This window comes from Tiliqua scincoides, chromosome 3, assembly GCF_035046505.1.
Source record: "Tiliqua scincoides isolate rTilSci1 chromosome 3, rTilSci1.hap2, whole genome shotgun sequence".
Lineage (NCBI taxonomy): Eukaryota > Metazoa > Chordata > Lepidosauria > Squamata > Scincidae > Tiliqua > Tiliqua scincoides.
In genome coordinates, this window is record NC_089823.1 from 21,467,764 (window position 1) to 21,487,681 (window position 19,918).

The 19,918-nt window shown below is 40.6% G+C and overlaps 1 protein-coding gene across 2 annotated transcripts in view; it reads left to right on the forward strand.

The window, feature by feature from the left end:
- Positions 1–19,631, forward strand: part of ZC3H12C (zinc finger CCCH-type containing 12C) — a 65,977-nt gene extending 46,346 nt beyond the window's left edge. For both annotated transcript variants that reach the window (XM_066619997.1, XM_066619996.1), the window contains exons 4-7: positions 7,751–7,890; positions 10,718–10,952; positions 12,251–12,357; positions 13,340–19,631. In XM_066619997.1, coding sequence (XP_066476094.1) covers positions 7,751–7,890; positions 10,718–10,952; positions 12,251–12,357; positions 13,340–14,736 — 1,879 coding nt within the window. In that variant the 3' untranslated portion in view covers positions 14,737–19,631. The remainder of the gene's footprint in view (positions 1–7,750; positions 7,891–10,717; positions 10,953–12,250; positions 12,358–13,339) is intronic.
- The last annotated feature ends 287 nt before the right edge of the window (positions 19,632–19,918 follow it).

Here is a 19,918-nt window from a genome sequence, read left to right on the forward strand (position 1 = left end):
ACTATTCCTTTTCCTTACTTTTGCCAGCATTGCCACTGGTTGTAGTGCAATCCATTTCTCATTTGCTACCCACCGTTCAGTATGCATACCTCCACTGAATAGCTTTCTCTTTTTAAAAAAAATTTATTTTTTTATTTTTAAACACATAAACAAACACATACAAAGACACATACATACAAACATTGGGGTTGCAGGATACCATATACCAATTAATTAAGAATTCATTCTACCAATAATTTCTTATATCTACAACTTATACTAAGACAAATTTACTACTAAATACTTATCATAAATCTACCAAACAAATCTACCAAAACACTCATATATTACATATCCATTACTTTCTAAACTTTACTTTCTACCTTCATATCATTTCCCCATCTATAAATTCCAAAACCATATCAAAGAAATTGAAATCTAATTCTTCAATTCATCAAAATTCATCTAAATCCAATTCATAAAAATTAACCTATAAAAAACAAATCTTAAACTCTTTTATTAATACAACTTATTCTAATACAAAATACTGCTAAATACTTATCATAAATCTAATTATAAACAAAATCTACCAAACCACTCATATATTACATATCCATTACTTTCTAAACTTAACTTTGTACCTTCATATCATTTCCCCATTTATAAATTCCAAAACAATATCAAACAAATTTAAACCTAGTTCATCAAAATTGACCAAAAAGAATGCCTAAATGTATTTTTTCTTCTCTCAAATCAAATATTACACCCCTACCAACTCATTTGATAATCTTGAATTGCATAGCTTTCTTTTGTGTTTACATTCGGCTTTCCATTCCACACAAACAGTCCCAGTTTTTTTTCCTTCCCCTCACTTTCAGCTCAGCTTATTTCAGTAATAATGCAGTAAAAGTTGTTTTTTGCCCTCACTTCTGCACACTTTTCTACCCATTGCCCTTACTACTTTCCTTCACGACTGGTGGATCACTTGTGAACAGGCACTGCAATTAGAGATCCTAAGCTCTAGCATGGGGCAATAAGGAAGAGTCCTCCATATCTGATACAACTTGTTGGCAACCTTCAGTCTCGAAAGACTATGGTATCGCGCTCTGGATGGTGGTTCTGGCACAGCGTCTAGTGTGGCTGAAAAGGCCGATTCGGGAGTGACAATCCCTTCCACACTGGGAGCAAGTGTAGTGTGTCCCTGGTCTGTCTCCCTGGCTATGGGCCTTCCTTCTTTGCCTCTTTGCCTCAGACTGTTGGCCAAGTGTCTCTTCAAACTGGGAAAGGCCATGCAGCACAGCCTGCCTCCAAGCGGGCCGCTCAGAGGCCAGGGTTTCCCACTTGTTGAGGTCCACTCCTAAGGCCTTCAGATCCCTCTTGCAGATGTCCTTGTATCGCAGCTGTGGTCTACCTGTAGGGCGCTTTCCTTGCACGAGTTCTCCATAGAGGAGATCCTTTGGGATCCGGCCTTCATCCATTCTCACGACATGACCAAGCCAACGCAGGCGTCTCTGTTTCAGCAGTGCATACAAGCTAGGGATTCCAGCTCGTTCCAGGACTGTGTTGTTTGGAACTTTGTCCTGCCAGGTGATGCCGAGGATGCGTGGGAGGCAGCGTATGTGGAATGCATTCAGTTTCCTCTCCTGTTGTGAGCGAAGAGTCCATGACTCGCTGCAGTACAGAAGTGTACTCAGGATGCAAGCTCTGTAGACCTGGATCTTGGTATGTTCCGTCAGCTTCTCGTTGGACCAGACTCTCTTTGTGAGTCTGGAAAATCTGATACAGAATGATCACAAATATGGGAATATTATTATTAAACCAGTTAGTGGGTGTGCTTTTAAAACAGGTATAATATGCACACATGGGAGAACACTAATTTGTGAGCAGGGGTCTTATGTAGTAGCCAGTGGCTGTGTGAGAAGGGAAGGGCAAGGGAACCAAGGGTGAAAGATTCAACAAAACAGATTTATTGTGGGATAATTAACAAAATTAGGGAAGGGGATTAAAACACACAGTGCCTGATTAAGCTTGCTCACGTACTCACTGTAAGCTAGAAGAGGCAACAGCTATTTTCATGTGCAGCTAGACCCCGTGTAAGTAGTTGTTAGGGAGAAGAGAGGGAAGGGGGAGGAGAAAGGAAGTCTTCACAAGCAGGGGTGTAGTTACATGAGCAAGGGGGGAAGGAAGGAGCAAAAATTCACTTACATGTGACACATGCACATACAGAAAGAAGGAATGCCATAGGGTCTAAGTGTTTTGTCGGTTTGACTGCACATCTGACAAACATTGAATGCTAGTAAGGCGTTTGTGGATCTATCAGTGGTCCCCAAACTGTGCGCCATGGCTTCTCAGGGAGCTGCAGAAACCAACCGGGGAGCTGCTGAATCCTCATGAAAAAACCCATCACCCTATACCAGGGGTGTCCAAAGTTTTTGGCAGGAGGGCCACATAGTCTCTCTGACACTGTGTCGGGGGCCGGGGAAAAAAAGAATTAATTTACATTTAAAATTTGAATAAATTTACATAAGTTTACATAAATGAATATATTAAAGATGAACTTATATGAATGAATGAAGGTCTTGCAATAGCTCAGTGCCTATAAAAGACCTTGCACAAACCAAGGCTGGACTTTCCTTTGCTGCTGCTACTGCATCACAGACGTGAAACAACAAGCAGTGGAGGGAGCCCTCGTCCCACAGCTCATGCGAGAGGTCGAACAGTCGCCCTGAAGGGCAGTTGCGTTGGGCTAGTGTGGGCTCCAACAAATCTCCGGAGGGCCAGAGGCTCATTGGAGACTGGGGGCTCCCTGAGGGCCGCATTGAGAGGCCTCAAGGGCCACAAGTGGCCCCAGGGCTGGGGTTTGGGCACCCCTGCCCTATACAGTGTATAATAATATTGCCCTAAGGGGGAGCGTAGCCAGTGGCTCAGTTGGTTAAGGGAGCCACCAGTCAAAAACGGTTGAGAACCACTGTATAGCAAGACTGCACCAAGGACCCAGATTGCTGTTCCATATTTGCTGAATTTGAATGTGATGCATTTCTGGAGACACAGGTCAGGGGAACTGAGGCCCAGTGAATTTCCTGTGTAAAGTGGGATTATAAAGTCACAAGGAGGGCTATCAAGCAAGCCCTAAAATGTAGGCAGTAGCCTTAATCAAGGAGAGAGCTGGGCAAAAGAGCCAATGATGCTTTCCCAGCGAGAAGGTGTGTGTTGGGAGGGGCACACAAAGGCTATCTTCCCAGCCTATGCTGTCATATTATTAATAGCTCAGGGTGCGCTATTAATATTAATAATATTATTATTAATAGCTCAGGGTGTGCTTCCCTCCTCTTGTCCTCCCAACAACCGTGTGAAATAGGTTAGGCAGAGTGATAGTGACTGCCCAAGGTCATCCAGGGATCTCCATGGCTGAGCAGGGATTTGAACTTGGATCTTTCAGGTCCAACACCAGAACCACCACACCATCCTGACTCAGTAGCTTTGGATGTGCTTGAGAGATCAGTGCAACAACAAAGGAAAGGGGGTGGGGATTACCACTCCTTGCTGCTAGCTGGTATGGTTGTTGGAATGAGGCTGACTTCCCCCAGCACCAGCAGGTTTCCATTCCACTAACCAACAGCAAGGCAGGATGGAGGGGGGAAGAATGGAGAACATGAAGACCTAGTTATTTTTTCATCCATAGAAGCCTATGGGCTTCTTTGTGGAATCAATCAAGGGACTTGATGATAATTAATGACCCTTGGAAGGAGATACTTTTTCACCCCAGCTGAGGGTATGTTAGCTTGTTTAGGAGGTTCATTGGCTCACTAACATGCTGCCTTGAGGTTTACCCCTGGAGTTGGTGAGGACCATTGGCATTGGGGAACCTTTTTTGTTTTGTTGAGCTTGTTTTCCCCCAGCAGGGAAGCCCTGAAGAGGTACTGCTCACAAGGTGAAATTTGCTGTTTCAGCAGGGTACTGTTACTGCATTTGGATTTTGGAGCAGGCAAAGCTCCATTCATTCAAGCCTGAGAGAAGGGGGGGAGGGGAATGATTGCTTAGTTAATAAAAATGTGTGACCTTCTGGGCTTGTGAATTTGTGGCCTCTGACCATCAGTCCATACAACAGTCGGGTTAGTGGCCTGAGCCATGTTCCCCTGGCAAGCATTCAGCACTAAGTACAAGTGGGTTTGCTTACGCCTGTCCTCTGCACTCCTAATAAAGGAAATCAAAACACCAACTAGGCAACCTAACTCAGCTATCTATATTTGCCCCCACATGAACATGTTCTTAGTTGTTCCTCATTTTTATTTTTCAAGAATACTAGAGTACTACTGATAAGTGTAGCAAATTCTGAAGAGCTGTAAAAATACGTTGGAATTCTAATAAGCACATCTCAAGAGAATGTTGTTCTGGAATGCACAAGTCTGCTCTCAGATATGAATTCAGGTAGTATATTTTGGGCCCAATCCTATCCAATTTTCCAGCACCGGTGCAGCCGCAATGTAGCCCCAAGGTAAGGGAACAAATGTTCCCATATCTTAAGGGGGCCTCTGTGACTGCTGCCCCACCACAAGATGCAGTGCATGACCTACTGGCCCAGCTGCACCAACACTCAAAAATTGGATAGGATTGGGCCCTATGTTGTTTATTCTTTAGACCAGGAGTGTCAAACTAATTTCATACAGTTTGCCGAATAGCATTCAGGGTGCCTGTTGAGGGCCGGAAGTGGCATCATTAAACAGGTAGTGCCCAGAAATAAGCACTTGGTTCTCACCTAGTAACTCATTAGCTACAATTGACAGAAAAGAAAATACACGAATATTGATAATATTTTCAAGATATGGGAGAGCCATTGTCACCCGGACTGCCCTTTCAGCAGCACCATTCAGTTTTATCCCCCAAAAACCTTCTTCCAAGGCATCACTTTGTAGCTCAGCCGCTGAGAGGTGCTCTGCAAAGTGAAGACAGAAGCAGCACTGCCTAAAGGGCAGTCTGGGTGATAATTGGACTTTCCCAGCACCCCAGCAGCATCTCCTTTCACCCTCTCTCACACCCTGGGTCTTCCCCTTCCCCCATAATGTTCCTTGCCTTCTGAGGTCTCCTGCCTCTCCCTCCCATTGCCCTGGTGAAAGCAGCACTGATGAAAGAATGGTTCCAGGAAAGCTTGGTTATCATGCGGGCCACCCTTTCAGCAGTGTCGTGGAAGCAGCACTGCTGAACTCAATTATGCTGAACTAGTTATGTAGCCTGCATGATAATTGAGCTCTCCCAGCAGTGTCATTTCAGCAGCATCATTTCAGAGCTTGCCAGCTGATGGTAACACTGGGAGAACCCAGTTGTCATGAGGTTTAGATAAACAGCGTATCTGACCCATGGGCCCTATGTTTGACACCTCACTTTGGGCTTTCCAAAGACAAATGTGAATGGGTAAAATCACTGAGATATCATCTCTAAGCTTTCCCGAATGTTGATCTGTTTAAAGCTGCTGACCCAGCTGCCAAGGTGTGGTAGTAGTGGCAGCCCAGGCAGGGGGACAGCTTTTTAAATAGAATGTCTATTCCATGGAAACAAAGCAGTATTATATTGTTTTGGGGATAAAACTGGCATTGGACTGGTTATTGGAAAGAGTCCAATGAAAAAGACCTGTTTTCCCAGGTTCAAAACACTATGCTTTGACCACTTGAAATATCCTCTTAACAAATCACATATAGGCTGCTTTCCGTTATTTGCTCTGGCAGCTCTTCAGTTCTGGAGATAGTGGATATCACAACTTCACTGTACATATAATAGGGTATATACTGATGAATACTGATGAATACACAAAAGCACTTTTATCACTTAGTGTTGTGAAAAAGGTAGAAAACAAAATACGTTCTTAAATGCTTGTCTGTTTTTCGTGGTTCTTTGAAAGTTTCCGTTTATTGGATGTTCTATATATAAACAGCTTAAATTACTGTTCACTTACAACCCAATCCTATCTAAATCCCCACACAGTGATGCTGGCATGGACTACGCTCCATCCCATGGGGAATTTTTGGCTGCTGGAGGTTTCCTTGTCCCAGGGTAAGTCCCAGCAGCTGCTTTGGGTGGACTCGGAACTGCAGAAGCAGTATCACTGGTGCAAGTCCGAGCTGATCCATGCAGGTGGTTCAGGCCCTGAAAGGGGGTTAGGATAAGGCTGTGCCAACACCACTAATCCCACCCCTTCCTGGGCCCAATCCTCCCACCACTTGCCCCATTACCTTCCTGTTGCCCACCTCCCCACCCCTGCACTGCATTTACCTCATCCAGTGGGTGTCCCAACGGCTACATAAGAACATAAGAACAGCCCCACTGGATCAGGCCATAGGCCCATCTAGTCCAGCTTCCTGTATCCCACAGTGGTCCACCAAATGCCCCAGGGAGCACACCAGATAACAAGAGACCTCATCCTGGTGCCCTCCCTTGCATCTGGCATTCTGACATAACCCATTTCTAAAATCAGGAGGTTGCGCATACACATCATGGCTTGTACCCCATAATGGATTTTTCCTCCAGAAACTTGCCCAATCCCCTTTTAAAGGCGTCCAGGCTAGACGCCATCACCACATCCTGTGGCAAGGAGTTCCACAGACCGACCACACGCTGAGTAAAGAAATATTTTCTTTTGTCTGTTCTAATAATAATAATAATAATAATAATAACAACAACAACAACAACAACAACAACAACAACAACAACTTTATTTCTACCCCGCCTTTCTCCCTGAAGGGACTCACTCTCCCAACTCTCCTAACTCTGTTCTAACTCTCCCAACAGTCAATTTTAGTGGATGTCCCCTGGTCCTGGTATTATGTGAGAGTGTAAAGAGCATCTCCCTATCCACTCTGTCCATCCCCTGCATAATTTTGTATGTCTCAATCATGTCCCCCCTCAGGCGTCTCTTTTCTAGGCTGAAGAGGTCCAAACGCCGTAGCCTTTCCTCATAAGGAAGGTGCCCCAGCCCCGTAATCATCTTAGTCGCTCTCTTTTGCACCTTTTCCATTTCCACTATGTCTTTTTTGAGATGTGGCGACCAGAACTGGACACAATACTCCAGGTGTGGCCTTACCATAGATTTGTACAACTGCATTATAATACTAGCTGTTTTGTTCTCAATACCCTTCCTAATGATCCCAAGCATAGAATTGGCCTTCTTCACTGCCGCCGCACATTGGGTCGACACTTTCATCGACTTGTCCACCGCCACCCCAAGATCTCTCTCCTGATCTGTCACAGACAGCTCAGAACCCATCAGCCTATATCTAAAGTTTTGATTTTTTGCCTCAATGTGCATGACTTTACACTTACTGACATTGAAGCGCATCTGCCATTTTGCTGCCCATTCTGCCAGTCTGGAGAGATCCTTCTGGAACTCCTCACAATCACTTCTGGTCTTCACCACTCGGAAAAGTTTGGTGTCGTCTGCAAACTTAGCCACTTCACTGCTCAACCCTGTCTCCAGGTCATTTATGAAGAAGAGCATGCATGACAGCATGCATGGGAAGGCTCTAGCCTTCCTGGTGCACCAGCTCTCTGCACCATCGCAAAGCATTTTACAGCCAAGACAAGCTCTGGATTGCGCTCTTAACCCCTTTGCAACTGTCTATAATAATGAGAAGAAATTGTGACAGTCAATAAGCTAAATTCAGGAGGAAGATTATTCAATGTATTTGGTGCATTTCATTCATTCCAACTATGATCCCAACTACGAGAATGTTGGGATTGTTATACTGAAGTTATTTTGCGATTTTTGGGTTATCTGTTTCAGCCATGGAAACAAAGAAGTATTCTCTTGTCGGGGGATAAAACTAGCAGTGGACTGGTTTTTGGAAAGAGGCCACAAAGATGTTACAGTGTTTGTGCCAGCATGGAGAAAAGAACAGTCCAGACCAGATGCTCTCATTACAGGTATACTCTGTTGTCTGTTCAGCATCGTAATTACAAAACCTCTGGCATTTCTCGAACCACTTCTATTGATGGAATGAATGTTAGTAATTTTAAAGCTGTGAATGCTAAATGTCTCTCCACAGTAGTGTTGCCATGTACTGACGTTTAAAACTTTCTACTTTGGGATAATGTTGGTGTGATCTTCATGGATATGTTTTTTTCACGGTTAAATAAATATAAATATTTACAGGATGAATCTGTCACCAGCAGTGAGCCTTGATAGTTGTGGAGCCTGCTTACATAGAGACAGTTACACTGTACTTCTGATTATCTCATGATCTGGACAAGCAACAGAAGATTGCTAGCTCCATCATGCATTGTTTGTGAGTTTCCTAGAAGCATCCAGCTCCTCTTGGAAGTTGGCTTGCTAGATTTGTCTTGTCCAACAAAGCTGTTTTAATCATGTATTTTAACATAATTACGCAACAAAGCTATCAAGAAGAGGGTTCTTCCATAATAAAACTCTGAAGTATGCTTTCTTTATGTGAAATCTAATAGAACAGGTAAATGAAGAGTGTTTTTTTTTAATTGAAGGACATATAGATCAGTAATATACTTAAAATACCTTGCACAGTTTAAAATATTGTAAATATTATATTAAACATAGATATGTTTTTAGGAGCTTCTAAATAGCATCAGTCTGATTTGGAGAATTAGAAGCTATCCTTTGATTGATTTATACAGGTTGGAATTCTTTGTGGACAACTATTTTTGCTTGCACCTTATGCGACAAAACAGTTCACAATCAGTGTAAGCAGCTAACTGCCTTCAGTAAGCACATAGTGTTAGTGAATTGCACCACTAGAAGGCATATAGTACATTTCTGTTTGGCCAGTGTGAGAGTTGGTTCCATGGTTACTCCACTGGGGAAATCAGAAGTATGGTACTAGTAATTTGTGTATTTCCTGCTTCTACTTGCCTATCACTGAGGTTTTTCAAGTGGTTATCTGTGCAGTCACACTAATGGGGATCTTTGCCTAAATGGAACTACTTTTGAACATTCTAAATCTCTAGCCAATATTTTCAACAGTAACCATGCTTTACAGTGAGGGGCCCACGAATATTTAAAATGAAAATAAATGCCCAGATATTTGAACTCCTTCACTTGTTCTATTTTGTTCCCCTTAAAGGACCAAGAGAACAGTTTCCAGAATTTACTAAATATGACTGTCTTTGATTTATTTCAATTCAATTGTAGCTTATTTTTTATAATAAAATATATACAGCTAATTATCAGGCGGATCTGTAACTTCGGGATAAAGATTGGCTCTGAGAACTGGGCTGGTTGGGTGAGCTGCGGCTGGAAGAGGCACCGACCCCCACCTGTGTGCACATGTGTGCGTCCCCCCCCAACCTCAAGGCTGATAAGGATGAGTCCCAAGCTTTCTACGATTCCATCCACTTCACAGAGGACTGAGAATCTCTGAGTTCAAAAGAAGGACTCTAAAAAAAATTTCTCACCTTTTGCGTATTCCATGTTTGTAGATGATGCCCTGGAACCCACAAATAGGAAGAGCCACATGCTGCACATAAAGAGATAAAAATTGGCTAACATGATCTGCGAAGCATGTTCTGTACACATTTTTTACTATGAAGCCTTGCTTGTTATCCATGACTGTAAGAACAATTAACCCCTTGACCTAGACCATTTGACAGATTTGTCACTTATAATGTCATATCCTTCCTGTACTGGTGGATTCAGCATCACAGTCTCTTGCAAGGTTTGTCCTTTATGCCTCCCCGACCTGACAGTTACTCTCGCCACTAGCATGCTCTCTTGGGGGGGGGGGGAAGGCTACAACCAAAAATATAGGCTAGAGGTCTAGATTTTCTACAGATTGCTTTGCATAGCCATGGATTCCCATTTGTGTGATTGCACAATGACAATTCAAAGAACCTCAGTTACAGGTAAGGAACTTTTTCTTATTTAGTTAAATTTCTTATTTCAAATGTTACCCAAAATCCACTTATGCAGTGTTATAGAACTTCTCAGCAGCTGCCTCATAATTAGGAAAATGCCCTCATTCAGAACCTTTATCCATCACAGGATCAAAACATACCGGTATTTCAGGTCATCTGTTTTTTTTTTGAGATGGCTTTCACTGGTCAAATTAAAAATCTGTAAAGAATCTTTTTTTTCAAGAAGATATCCTAATAGAATTTCATTCTGCACAATACATTTGGGTTTTATAATAAATCTTTCTGAGCCCAAAAACATATGCACATGAGATGACAAGTACATTTAACCAGTTTGTCTAGTATTAGGCTTTTTGCCTTGCTGTTTATTGGATAAATATAAAGATAATCTTCTTTAGAATGCGTTTATCTGAAGCTACCTGATAAGGTTGTGATCCGAGGCGAGGGGAGAGAAGGTGCTTGAATCTTGATTTTCATACGGTTTGGAGATTATAATATTGCTTAAAATCATAATAAATTGCATTATTATAATAAATTGTATTCTGTAAAATGGAAAAGAGGAAACATTTTTTTCTATTAAGTTGTTAGTTCTTCTGGTAAATAACCCGTGAAAAGAATTAAATTTGTTGAATATGGCTTACTGAAATTAATTTCACTCACCCCAGGTCTTAAGTGTAAGCATGATTGCAGAGTCTAGGGGCAAAACTAGTTATATATGTGCATTTTTAATAAGTTCAGGACTGCTTTAATTATGCCAAGTCAGGACTATATGATTTTAATGTTTGCTCTGCTGATATATAACTCAGAACATTGAACGAAGTCTTGACTTCTTTTTAGCCATTTGCATTTTTTTTCCTCTTGATACATCTAGATCAAGAAATCTTACGTAAATTAGAAAAGGAGAAAATTCTTGTGTTCACCCCATCCCGCCGTGTTCAGGGGAGAAGGGTCGTATGCTATGACGACAGGTTCATAGTGAAGTTGGCCTTTGAGTCAGATGGTATCATTGTGTCCAATGATAACTACAGGGATCTAGCTAATGAAAAGCCAGAATGGAAGAAGTTCATTGATGAACGGCTGCTGATGTATTCATTTGTCAATGACAAGTAAGTTACACTGACTTCTATCTCTTCTTAGGGTTTAACTAGCAACAAGATTTTGAACGTATTATTGCTCAGAAACATGTCTGCGTGTATGATTATTGTGCTATGTTTTGGTGGCAATTGGCTTTTTTCAGAAATTAAAATGCAGCCTGTGAAACTAAAGCATGTGGAGCTATGAGGTGCAGCTTGTCATAACCTTTTTTCACTTTTCCTGAAACTTAACGGACTGATCCTGTGATGTTGCAAAGTGTGCAGGTATCTTATGCCACGTGAGCTGAAGTAGTCTTTCACTTCTGGCAAATGGAATAGTCACATAGTGCTTCATAAGCCCTAACAAAGCATAAGATCAAGGTTTTAGAGGGCAGTTTATTTAACTAGTAAGACTTTTTGTTTATATGTTCAAGGCCACGTGATACAATATTATAATCAGTCTAGAAATCTTGTTCTGTTAAACAGAATATCTAGACATTTCTAGACAATGGTGCCAATACACTGTAATTGAGTTTAAAAGTTTTTCTTTCTAGAATTCCATAAACAGGAACACTAGAGTTTGGGAGGAAATATATTACATTGTGACACTTGGAACTAGACTAGCTTTGATGATGATGATGATGCTATAAAGTTTGATGCCAGCTAGGCTGTTGTTGTTAAGTAAATGAAAGAATGGGCACTGATCAACATACTCAAAATATAACTTCAAAATAAGAAATGGCAGCTGGATAGACTTCTCAGTGGTGAGAAGGGGAGGGGATATGATGAGGTGCAGGCTTATTTTAGACATTTACACTGTTGCAAGGTAATGGGCACCCACCTTTCACCCATACACCTAAAACAGTGTTTGAAGTGTGTGTGCCACACAAAAGCACAAGTAGTTTTATTATTTTCTCTCAAAATGGGCAGGGGGATCGTACAAATTGGATCACTTTACAAATGGCCCTCCATGTTGAATCTTCCACCTTATTTTATGTGAGTGGTGGCCATAGCACAGAATGGAACACCTGCCAATTTGGCATGTGAACCAAACCACAATTTGCAATTTCCACCTTCATAACTTACACAAGCCTGGTTAAAAGTTTGGTTTTTTTTAATCTTTAAATCTTTTCTATACAATGTTGACATAGTATGCCAGGGCTTTTTGGGGTGGCCAATATGTGGAACACAATGAAATCACCTGGATGGGAGAACATCACATATGTTGATTAACAGGAATAGAAATGGTAATTCTTTCAACATTTAAACAGACAATATGAGAGAGCAAATGCCTTCTTTGTTATTTAATTCTTTCATTATATGTTCTATAGATTTATGCCTCCTGATGATCCTCTTGGCCGTCATGGCCCAAGTCTGGATAATTTTCTGAGGAAGAAACCTATTGTACCAGAACATAAAAAGCAACCCTGTCCATATGGTAATTTTCTTCAAATGTTACTAGTATTTTTTTAGAATTAGATAAAGCAGAGCTGGTTACTTATTTATGTATATGTCAGAGTTTTTACAAACTTTAATGTAATATATTGCCCCCCTTGCTTCTTCATTGGGGGATAGTCCCATAATCCAATGTGTATATTAGGATCTGTGATCCACAAAGCCAATGTTCCTAAACGGATAAAAACCTGAGTTCCTGCTCTGCAAAATATGTTCTTGAAGGCCTGGTGCAAGACAGTGCACCAGTTTATGCAATCATTTCCTAATCTTCAGAATGGGAATTATAGTGGCCTATCCCACATAATAGATGAGGGAGAGAGTGATTTCTAGGACTGGCTACTTATTAAAATAATAGAAAACAAACTGGAATATGAATTAATTTGCTGCTGTGGAATTGTCTTGGGCATACAAACTGTATCCAGCTACTGAAGTCACTGCAACATATTCAACTTTTCTGAAAACCACTTCAGTCTGTCTTTCAGTATACATGATACTTGCTGCTTCAATTTCATTTCGTTTCCAAATACTTATTTTTAGATATTTTGTATCCTACTTTTCAACCCAGGGGCTCTTGGATCAGCTCCCTAGTATTTCAGAAAGCAGTCAAAGTTTAAAACTGCGGAGCATTGAATGCCAGTATTGTGTAAGTTAAAATGCAGTCTTAAAAGAGAAGACCTAAAAGGTCTAGAGAGATCTCTACCTGGTGCTGAAAGGACATTGGGGTCAGCGCTGGGTAAGCTTTCCTAGGAACATAGGCAGAGATGGGGTGCCACCTCTAATAAAGCAATATCTGAGGTCACCATGTTTGTTGCTTCCAAAGGTGAAGGGACCCAAAGAAGGGCTTCAGAGGAAGATCATGTCATCTTCAGGTTCATTTGGGAAAAGGATAGCTCTTAACCTTGCTATTACATCACTACATTTTTCCCTTTCTTTCTCCTTTTTGCTTAAATCTCAAACTTCTGCAGGAAAGAAATGCACTTATGGTCACAAATGCAAATACTACCATCCTGAAAGAGGAAATCAGCCTCAGAGGTCAGTAGCTGATGAACTTCGTGCCATGTCTCGGAACACAGTTGCCAAAGCTGCTAGCGAAGGAGGGCTGGTGAAAAGCAACAGTGTTCCGTGTAGCACCAAGAGCGATAGTACTTCAGATCTCAAGCGAGTTGCTCCAAAGAGGCAATCAGATCCTAGTATAAGGACTCAAGTCTACCAAGACTTGGAGGAAAAGCTTCCCACCAAAAACAAATTGGAAACCAGGTCTGTACCTTCTTTAGTTAGTATACCGAATTCTGCTGCTGCCAAACCCCAAAGTACTGAACCTTTAAGCAATGGCCTTCCATCTGGAGTTCATTTCCCACCTCAGGATCAAAGACCACCGGGACAGTATCCTCCAGTGATAATGGCAACCAAAAATCATGGAACGCCTATGCCTTATGAGCAGTATCCCAAATGTGATTCTCCTGTGGATATAGGTTACTACTCAATGCTGAGTGCATATTCAAACCTAAGTATCTCTGGTCCACGAAGTCCTGAAAGGCGTTTCTCTTTGGACACAGATTACAGAATTAGTTCTGTAGCCTCTGATTGTAGTAGTGAAGGGAGTATGAGCTGTGGCAGTAGCGATTCTTATGTCGGCTACAATGATCGATCCTATGTGAGCTCTCCTGACCCGCAACTGGAAGAGAATTTAAAATGCCAGCATATGCACCCCCATAGCCACCTTAATTCACAACCCTACTTGCAGGGTTACCATGATACATTAACCAGGGTGCAAAGTTACAGTCATGAAGAACCAAAGCATAATCACAAACCTCCCCTTCCATATATGGCTGTACACCTTCAGCATCCTGCTGTTGGCGCTCGCTCTAGTTGTCCCAGTGACTATCCTGCTCCTCAAAGTTCACAGCACGCGAAGAGTATGCATCTTGGTAGAGCCCTTGTGTCCACAAGAATAGACAGCATATCAGATTCACGTTTGTATGATAATTCCCCATTAAGACAAAGAAAATCTTACTCTGGCCAGGATGGCCTTGGTAGTTGGGATAGGCAGGGTTATGGGATTGATGCATATGGCTATCGTCAAACTTACTCCTTGCCCAGTAACCCCAGCCAGCCTTGTTATGAGCAGTTTGCCTTCCAAAGCTTACCTGAACAGCAAGATCAGCCTTGGCGGATACCTTACTGTGGAATTCCTCAGGATCCTCCAAGGTATCAAGACAACCGAGAGAAAGTCTATATAAACCTGTGCAACATCTTTCCCTCTGACCTTGTGAGAATTGTTATGAAGAGAAATCCCCATATGACAGATGCACAGCAACTAGCTGCAGCCATTTTAGTGGAGAAGTCTCAGCTAGGCTACTGATGACGATTGCATCTATGTGGTGTCTTAATAGTTCAGTCTCAGCTGTAATGCTGAGGGAGGTTTGCTACAATAGCATTTGTGATCTCCTTCTCGGCAAGGAGGTTATATAGTAATCCATTTATGTGAAATACTGTGTGCCATGGAATCTGTATGTACAACCCCATGCATTGGAAGAGAACAGGTTTGTTTTTAAATGCTAGCTTGAAATTTTTTTTTAAAGTCTTTCATGACTGCAAAATCTTTCCAGTTTAATATATTATTATTATTATTATTATTATTATTATTATTATTATTATTATTATTATTATTTGTGGTCTCTGATAACAAATCTTTGGTGCATTGGGGGTTTTATATGCAGCACTTTCTAACGTTGTTACATGTTTGTTAAATGGGTGTGTTTGTCCTTCCGGAGCAAAACGTTTTTTTAAAAACCCTGCAGAAAGCGGAGAGGATTTTAATGTGCTCAACAAACGGTTTTTCAAGCCAAGCTTATTATGAACTATTTTTTATTGCAATTAAGTTATTTTATTTTATTGTGTGATTTGTGTGTGTGTGTGTGCTATAATCATTTTATTTATAGAAAACAAAGGTCTTTGACAGCACTGACTTAATTTTTTAAACAATGTGTGAGTTACCAGTTTAAACTTTGAAATGGGTAACAATATATTAGTATTTTATAGAAAGGCACTTTCATTTGTTTTTTTTAATTTGAAATTATTGGTTGATTATACTGTTGATTGGTGCGAGCCGATGCAATCAGTGGGAGAGAAACCTGCTCTCATTAATTTATTATGTAGAAGGCACAAACCTTAGGAGCAGGTACTGGAGATGCTGAGCTCATCCAACTTGTCCTGTCTAAAATGAGGCTATCAATATATCCATTTAGGTAACATCTAGCTGTTGTATGCCATCAGAAATGACATGGAGATTTGTTTTTAGTTGTCTCTCTTGCCTCTCAAATTGATGCACAGGTATACTGGACTAAATGTTTTTTTTTTTTCTTTCTTCCTTTCATAAAATACCTGTTTTTAAATGAATCATTGTTCTCAATGCAATTTTTGTATATAAGATACTGTGTATTTTTCATGCTATTTATCAAGGCTGGCCTGTGAAAGTTTTATGTTGTGTTGAGGATATGCAACATGTTATAAACTGCACTATAGTCATAGCATTCTAGCTGAGAACGGTCCACTCTTCTTGTAAGATACTGTAGATGTTCTCAAAATTAGTTTCTCTGGCCTGTTGTACTAGATAGGCCTGATTCTAGCCAAAAACAAATAGTTTTAGAAGCAGTCAGAACAATCTCTTTTAGTATTAGTAAGGGAGATTTCTAGTTGCAAGTTGTGAATTCTGCTAGTTCTTTAAAATGCAATTTTACATAGATAGATTTAGTAGTAGATCTTGCAGTCAGTTACTCGTATTTAGACATCGTAATCAGCTGCTTGCACCACTAGGATTTCCTGCAGAGCAACACTGTGTGATGATTCCCTAGTTTATAATACTATGGCTGATAACTGGGTTCACATCTGCAGTTTTGAAGACCCTGTAGACCCAGAAAGTACCTTTACTGTTGATACAAATTGTATCTTTAACTATGAGAACTATTTTGATTTATAGCTCTAGCGTTAAAAAAAACACTGCACAAATGTGTAATGATAATTAGACTTTTGGGCAACATTTTATCCCTTATTTAAAAACTGTAGATTTCAAACCCAAAAATTTGCATATCAGCAAATAGTCGGGTTCATACAATATATAGGTTTTTTTCCCTTTTAGAATTGGTCTCTCTGTTTACTCCTGAAACAATGGCTAGTGAACTATCTAAAAAAAATAATGGTAAAATGCTGCCTGAAAAGCACCTTTTGAATAGGAAAACATTTTTCACTACTCATGCGACACTGTGTGTTGCAAGAAGTAGGATTTTGGAATACAGTAAATGCTCCTGCAAAGCATTGTGCTTATCAATGTATCCAATAATCTGAACCATGTTCAGCAACTTTAATTCAGGAATTGTACTTCTTATACAGCTTTCACTGTCAACTCATGAGATTAGATCTCAATCTGTTAAGTTCATCTGCCCTCCTGTACCCCAACAGGTGGTGCTGTCTTACATTCTGTCCATCTTTCTTGAGACAGACCTTGTTCCCATATCTGTTTCCTTTCTTTTCCTCCATGTCATTGTTCCCTACCTGTACAAAATGTATTAATGGATATGTCCTATACTGCTTAGCTCTGCTGTATAGGCCCTCCTTTGAAATGAATGGGAAATGCATGAAGCATGATTCATTCATTGCAGTGGGTCTTATGCAAGAGAGATTCCTGCTGGATTGTACCCATTGACAATTGTTACTTGATGTGCTGTTTACAGCTATTATTTTAATTGAAATTTTAGAGACCATATTGTTACTGTATTTGTGAGTCTCTTTTAAGGTTTCGTTGGGTTCCTGCCACTAATAAGTGCAGAATGCAGAAACATATGTCTGAAACAGAATCATTTTCATATTTGTTTTCAGTTTAACAGAAGTTGGCTTATGGTGTGCTGCATGCTTAGACTTGACCACAGTCTACAAACTGAGAAAGGGTTTGATTGTGCACTGTTCACACTGCTTCAGTGTGAAGTGAGCTTCTACCTTATATGTGTAATATAGAATTGATGTAAAAATATATATATCAAACAGCCACCTGTTTGGGCTCTTCTGCACTAGAGAATGTTTCTAAATTCCACAATGAGCCCACAATGTGCTGATTCAGATTTCACAGCTTGTCTTTTTGTTAAGGACTTTCTTGGGTGCAATTAAGGCTGATGCAAAAACTAGCTATATTGTGTTCTGCAAGAGCTTTCCATGGTGGCTGTCATTATTTTGCAAGGAGCTCCAGCCTTTAAAGGTCTCAAAATAGTGCCCTTTATATGGCCTTGGTCCTGCCCCGCCTCTGATTCTGCCATCTGCCAAGTAGCTCCTCAGTAGACTCTGTTGATTTTCCTATGCCCAGTGGTGAGCCTTTCTGTGTTGCAGGAACACTTTAGCAGTGGGTTAAAATACTTTTAGTACCAAAATGTATTTTGCAAACAGAAAGATCAGGAGTTGCTTGGCAGCTTGTACCAGCTTACAGTTGCTGGGCTTGTTTGCTGAAGGACATTCTACTGTTGATAGCACTGGCCCTTTAAGTTCCTCTCTTCTCCCATGGCTCTGTGTGACAGATGCAGGATCTGTCTTCCTTACCCAAAAAGGTTCAGTTCCTTAACAGGTTTGCTGCAATGACATGACAGTCTGAAAAAGCAAAAATGCTGGAGAGATCAAATCTGCTTTGTGTAAATTTTTGATGCAGGTGTTCAGTGGGAGCCAAACACTGTACCTGCACAAGGAGAGAGCACAAAGGAGGAGGAATGTTTTATTTCTGACAACAGCCCTGTGTGTTTTTGTAGACACTTCAGCCGAGGTGGGGGGGGGCCTTTTCCCAGGATCATAGGTTGCTGCTGCTGAAAGGAGGCAGCTTAGAAGATTTTGCGGACAAGCGAAGCACTCATTCATGCCAGTTTAAACCCAGGCCATTGTTGTGAAGTTAAAAATATGCTACATAGAATATTACAAATGAAGATTTGGGCTCTAATTGTTCAAAACAAATAAACATTGTGAAATGTATGTTCCAAACCAGCACTGAAATGATGCTGGGCCTTTTGCCTTTTAAAAAAAAAATTATGATTTGGAGGCATGTAACAGAAAGGCTATAAATGATTAATTGAAAACATTTCAGTATTTGTATCATATTGACAAAATCTTGTACAGCTACCTATAACTCCTTTGATATCTAGTGACAAGGAGTAAGTTAAGCACCTACCATATTAGCATGTCTGAGGCATCAGTTGAGCTTTCCATTTTTTTTACCCATCTCATATGACTCCTGAGGCATTAGAGATGCTCCTGCTGTTTCTTAAAAGAGCTCTTAAAGAACTATGACAATGGTTTCCCCACAGTTGTATCTCGTTAGTTGCCCGTTTATCGATAATGCTCTCCTAATAGCCTTTGTCACCCGCTCTTCCCCTGTCCCTCCATTAAACATTTTAGCTACTCAGATCTGCAGCTGGAAGTCTGGAATGCTGTCACTGTTGAATTGGAAAAGTGAGTTGGGGTCTGAAAAATTGGGAGAGTATTATTTAACACAAATGGAGATGCTGTGGAAGACCAAAGTACCTTATGGAAGCAAAACCAAAAATCTGCCTCAGGAAGTTTACAGTGATTCCACTGGGCATATAGAATACTTTGGTATGGAAACTTTTCGTAATGTTACTAAATAGGTCTAAGTATGCCACTTCTTTTAATACTTTTTCATATTTTAAGGTCCTCTAAAGAAGTTTTCAAACCTAGGCATTTTTCACAAGTGATGTTGGCAATGCCTTTTAACCTTTCTCATGGTACTTATGTTTGCTTAATGTCTCCAAAGGCATGATTTAAATTTGATTTGAGGTCTGATTGGAGGCTGGATTGACACATGCAGTTTAATGCTTGATGTGCCATTTTGGATACCTGCAAATGGATGTGGTTTTAAAGAGGTGCATTAGCATCATTACCGAAAATGAAACATTTAGGCATCCCTCCTAGGATCCTGCCCTCTCCCAAACTTAAAAATAAAATAAAATTCTAGTTTTCTCATGAGAAGTGGGGAAAATGTGTAGTGTGAACTGTCATATTGTGGGTTTTTTTCTAACAAGTTCAGTATGGAGACACCAGAAATATCTGCATCACCCATAACATTCCTGCCATCACACACATTGACTTCAGTGAGTCAACAATAAAACAGTTCAAATCCTTCTCAAGTTTTATCTAAGATAAAGAAAGTTTTGGATGTTGTATCTGTTATATATTACATTGAAAATTAAAATGGAGCATGATCAAGAACTGTAATATAATGTGTGCCTTTATTCTATCTTTATGCTAGCTTCTCTCATTCTGTCTTCTACCTCTTTTTTTCTGCCAGTATTCCTTGTCATTTGTTTCCCTTTCTCAAACCTTTTTTCAGTTTTGATTTTTTTTATAGTTCTTCCTAGTCTTTTGCCTGCCTGCCCATGAGTTACCCACTTTTTGGTTGGTCACTCCTTTCCCTTTCTTGAGAGAACTGCTGGGGTCCCGCAACATAGGGGAATACCCACATTGATACTATTGGCGCAACAAGCACCAATGCAAGA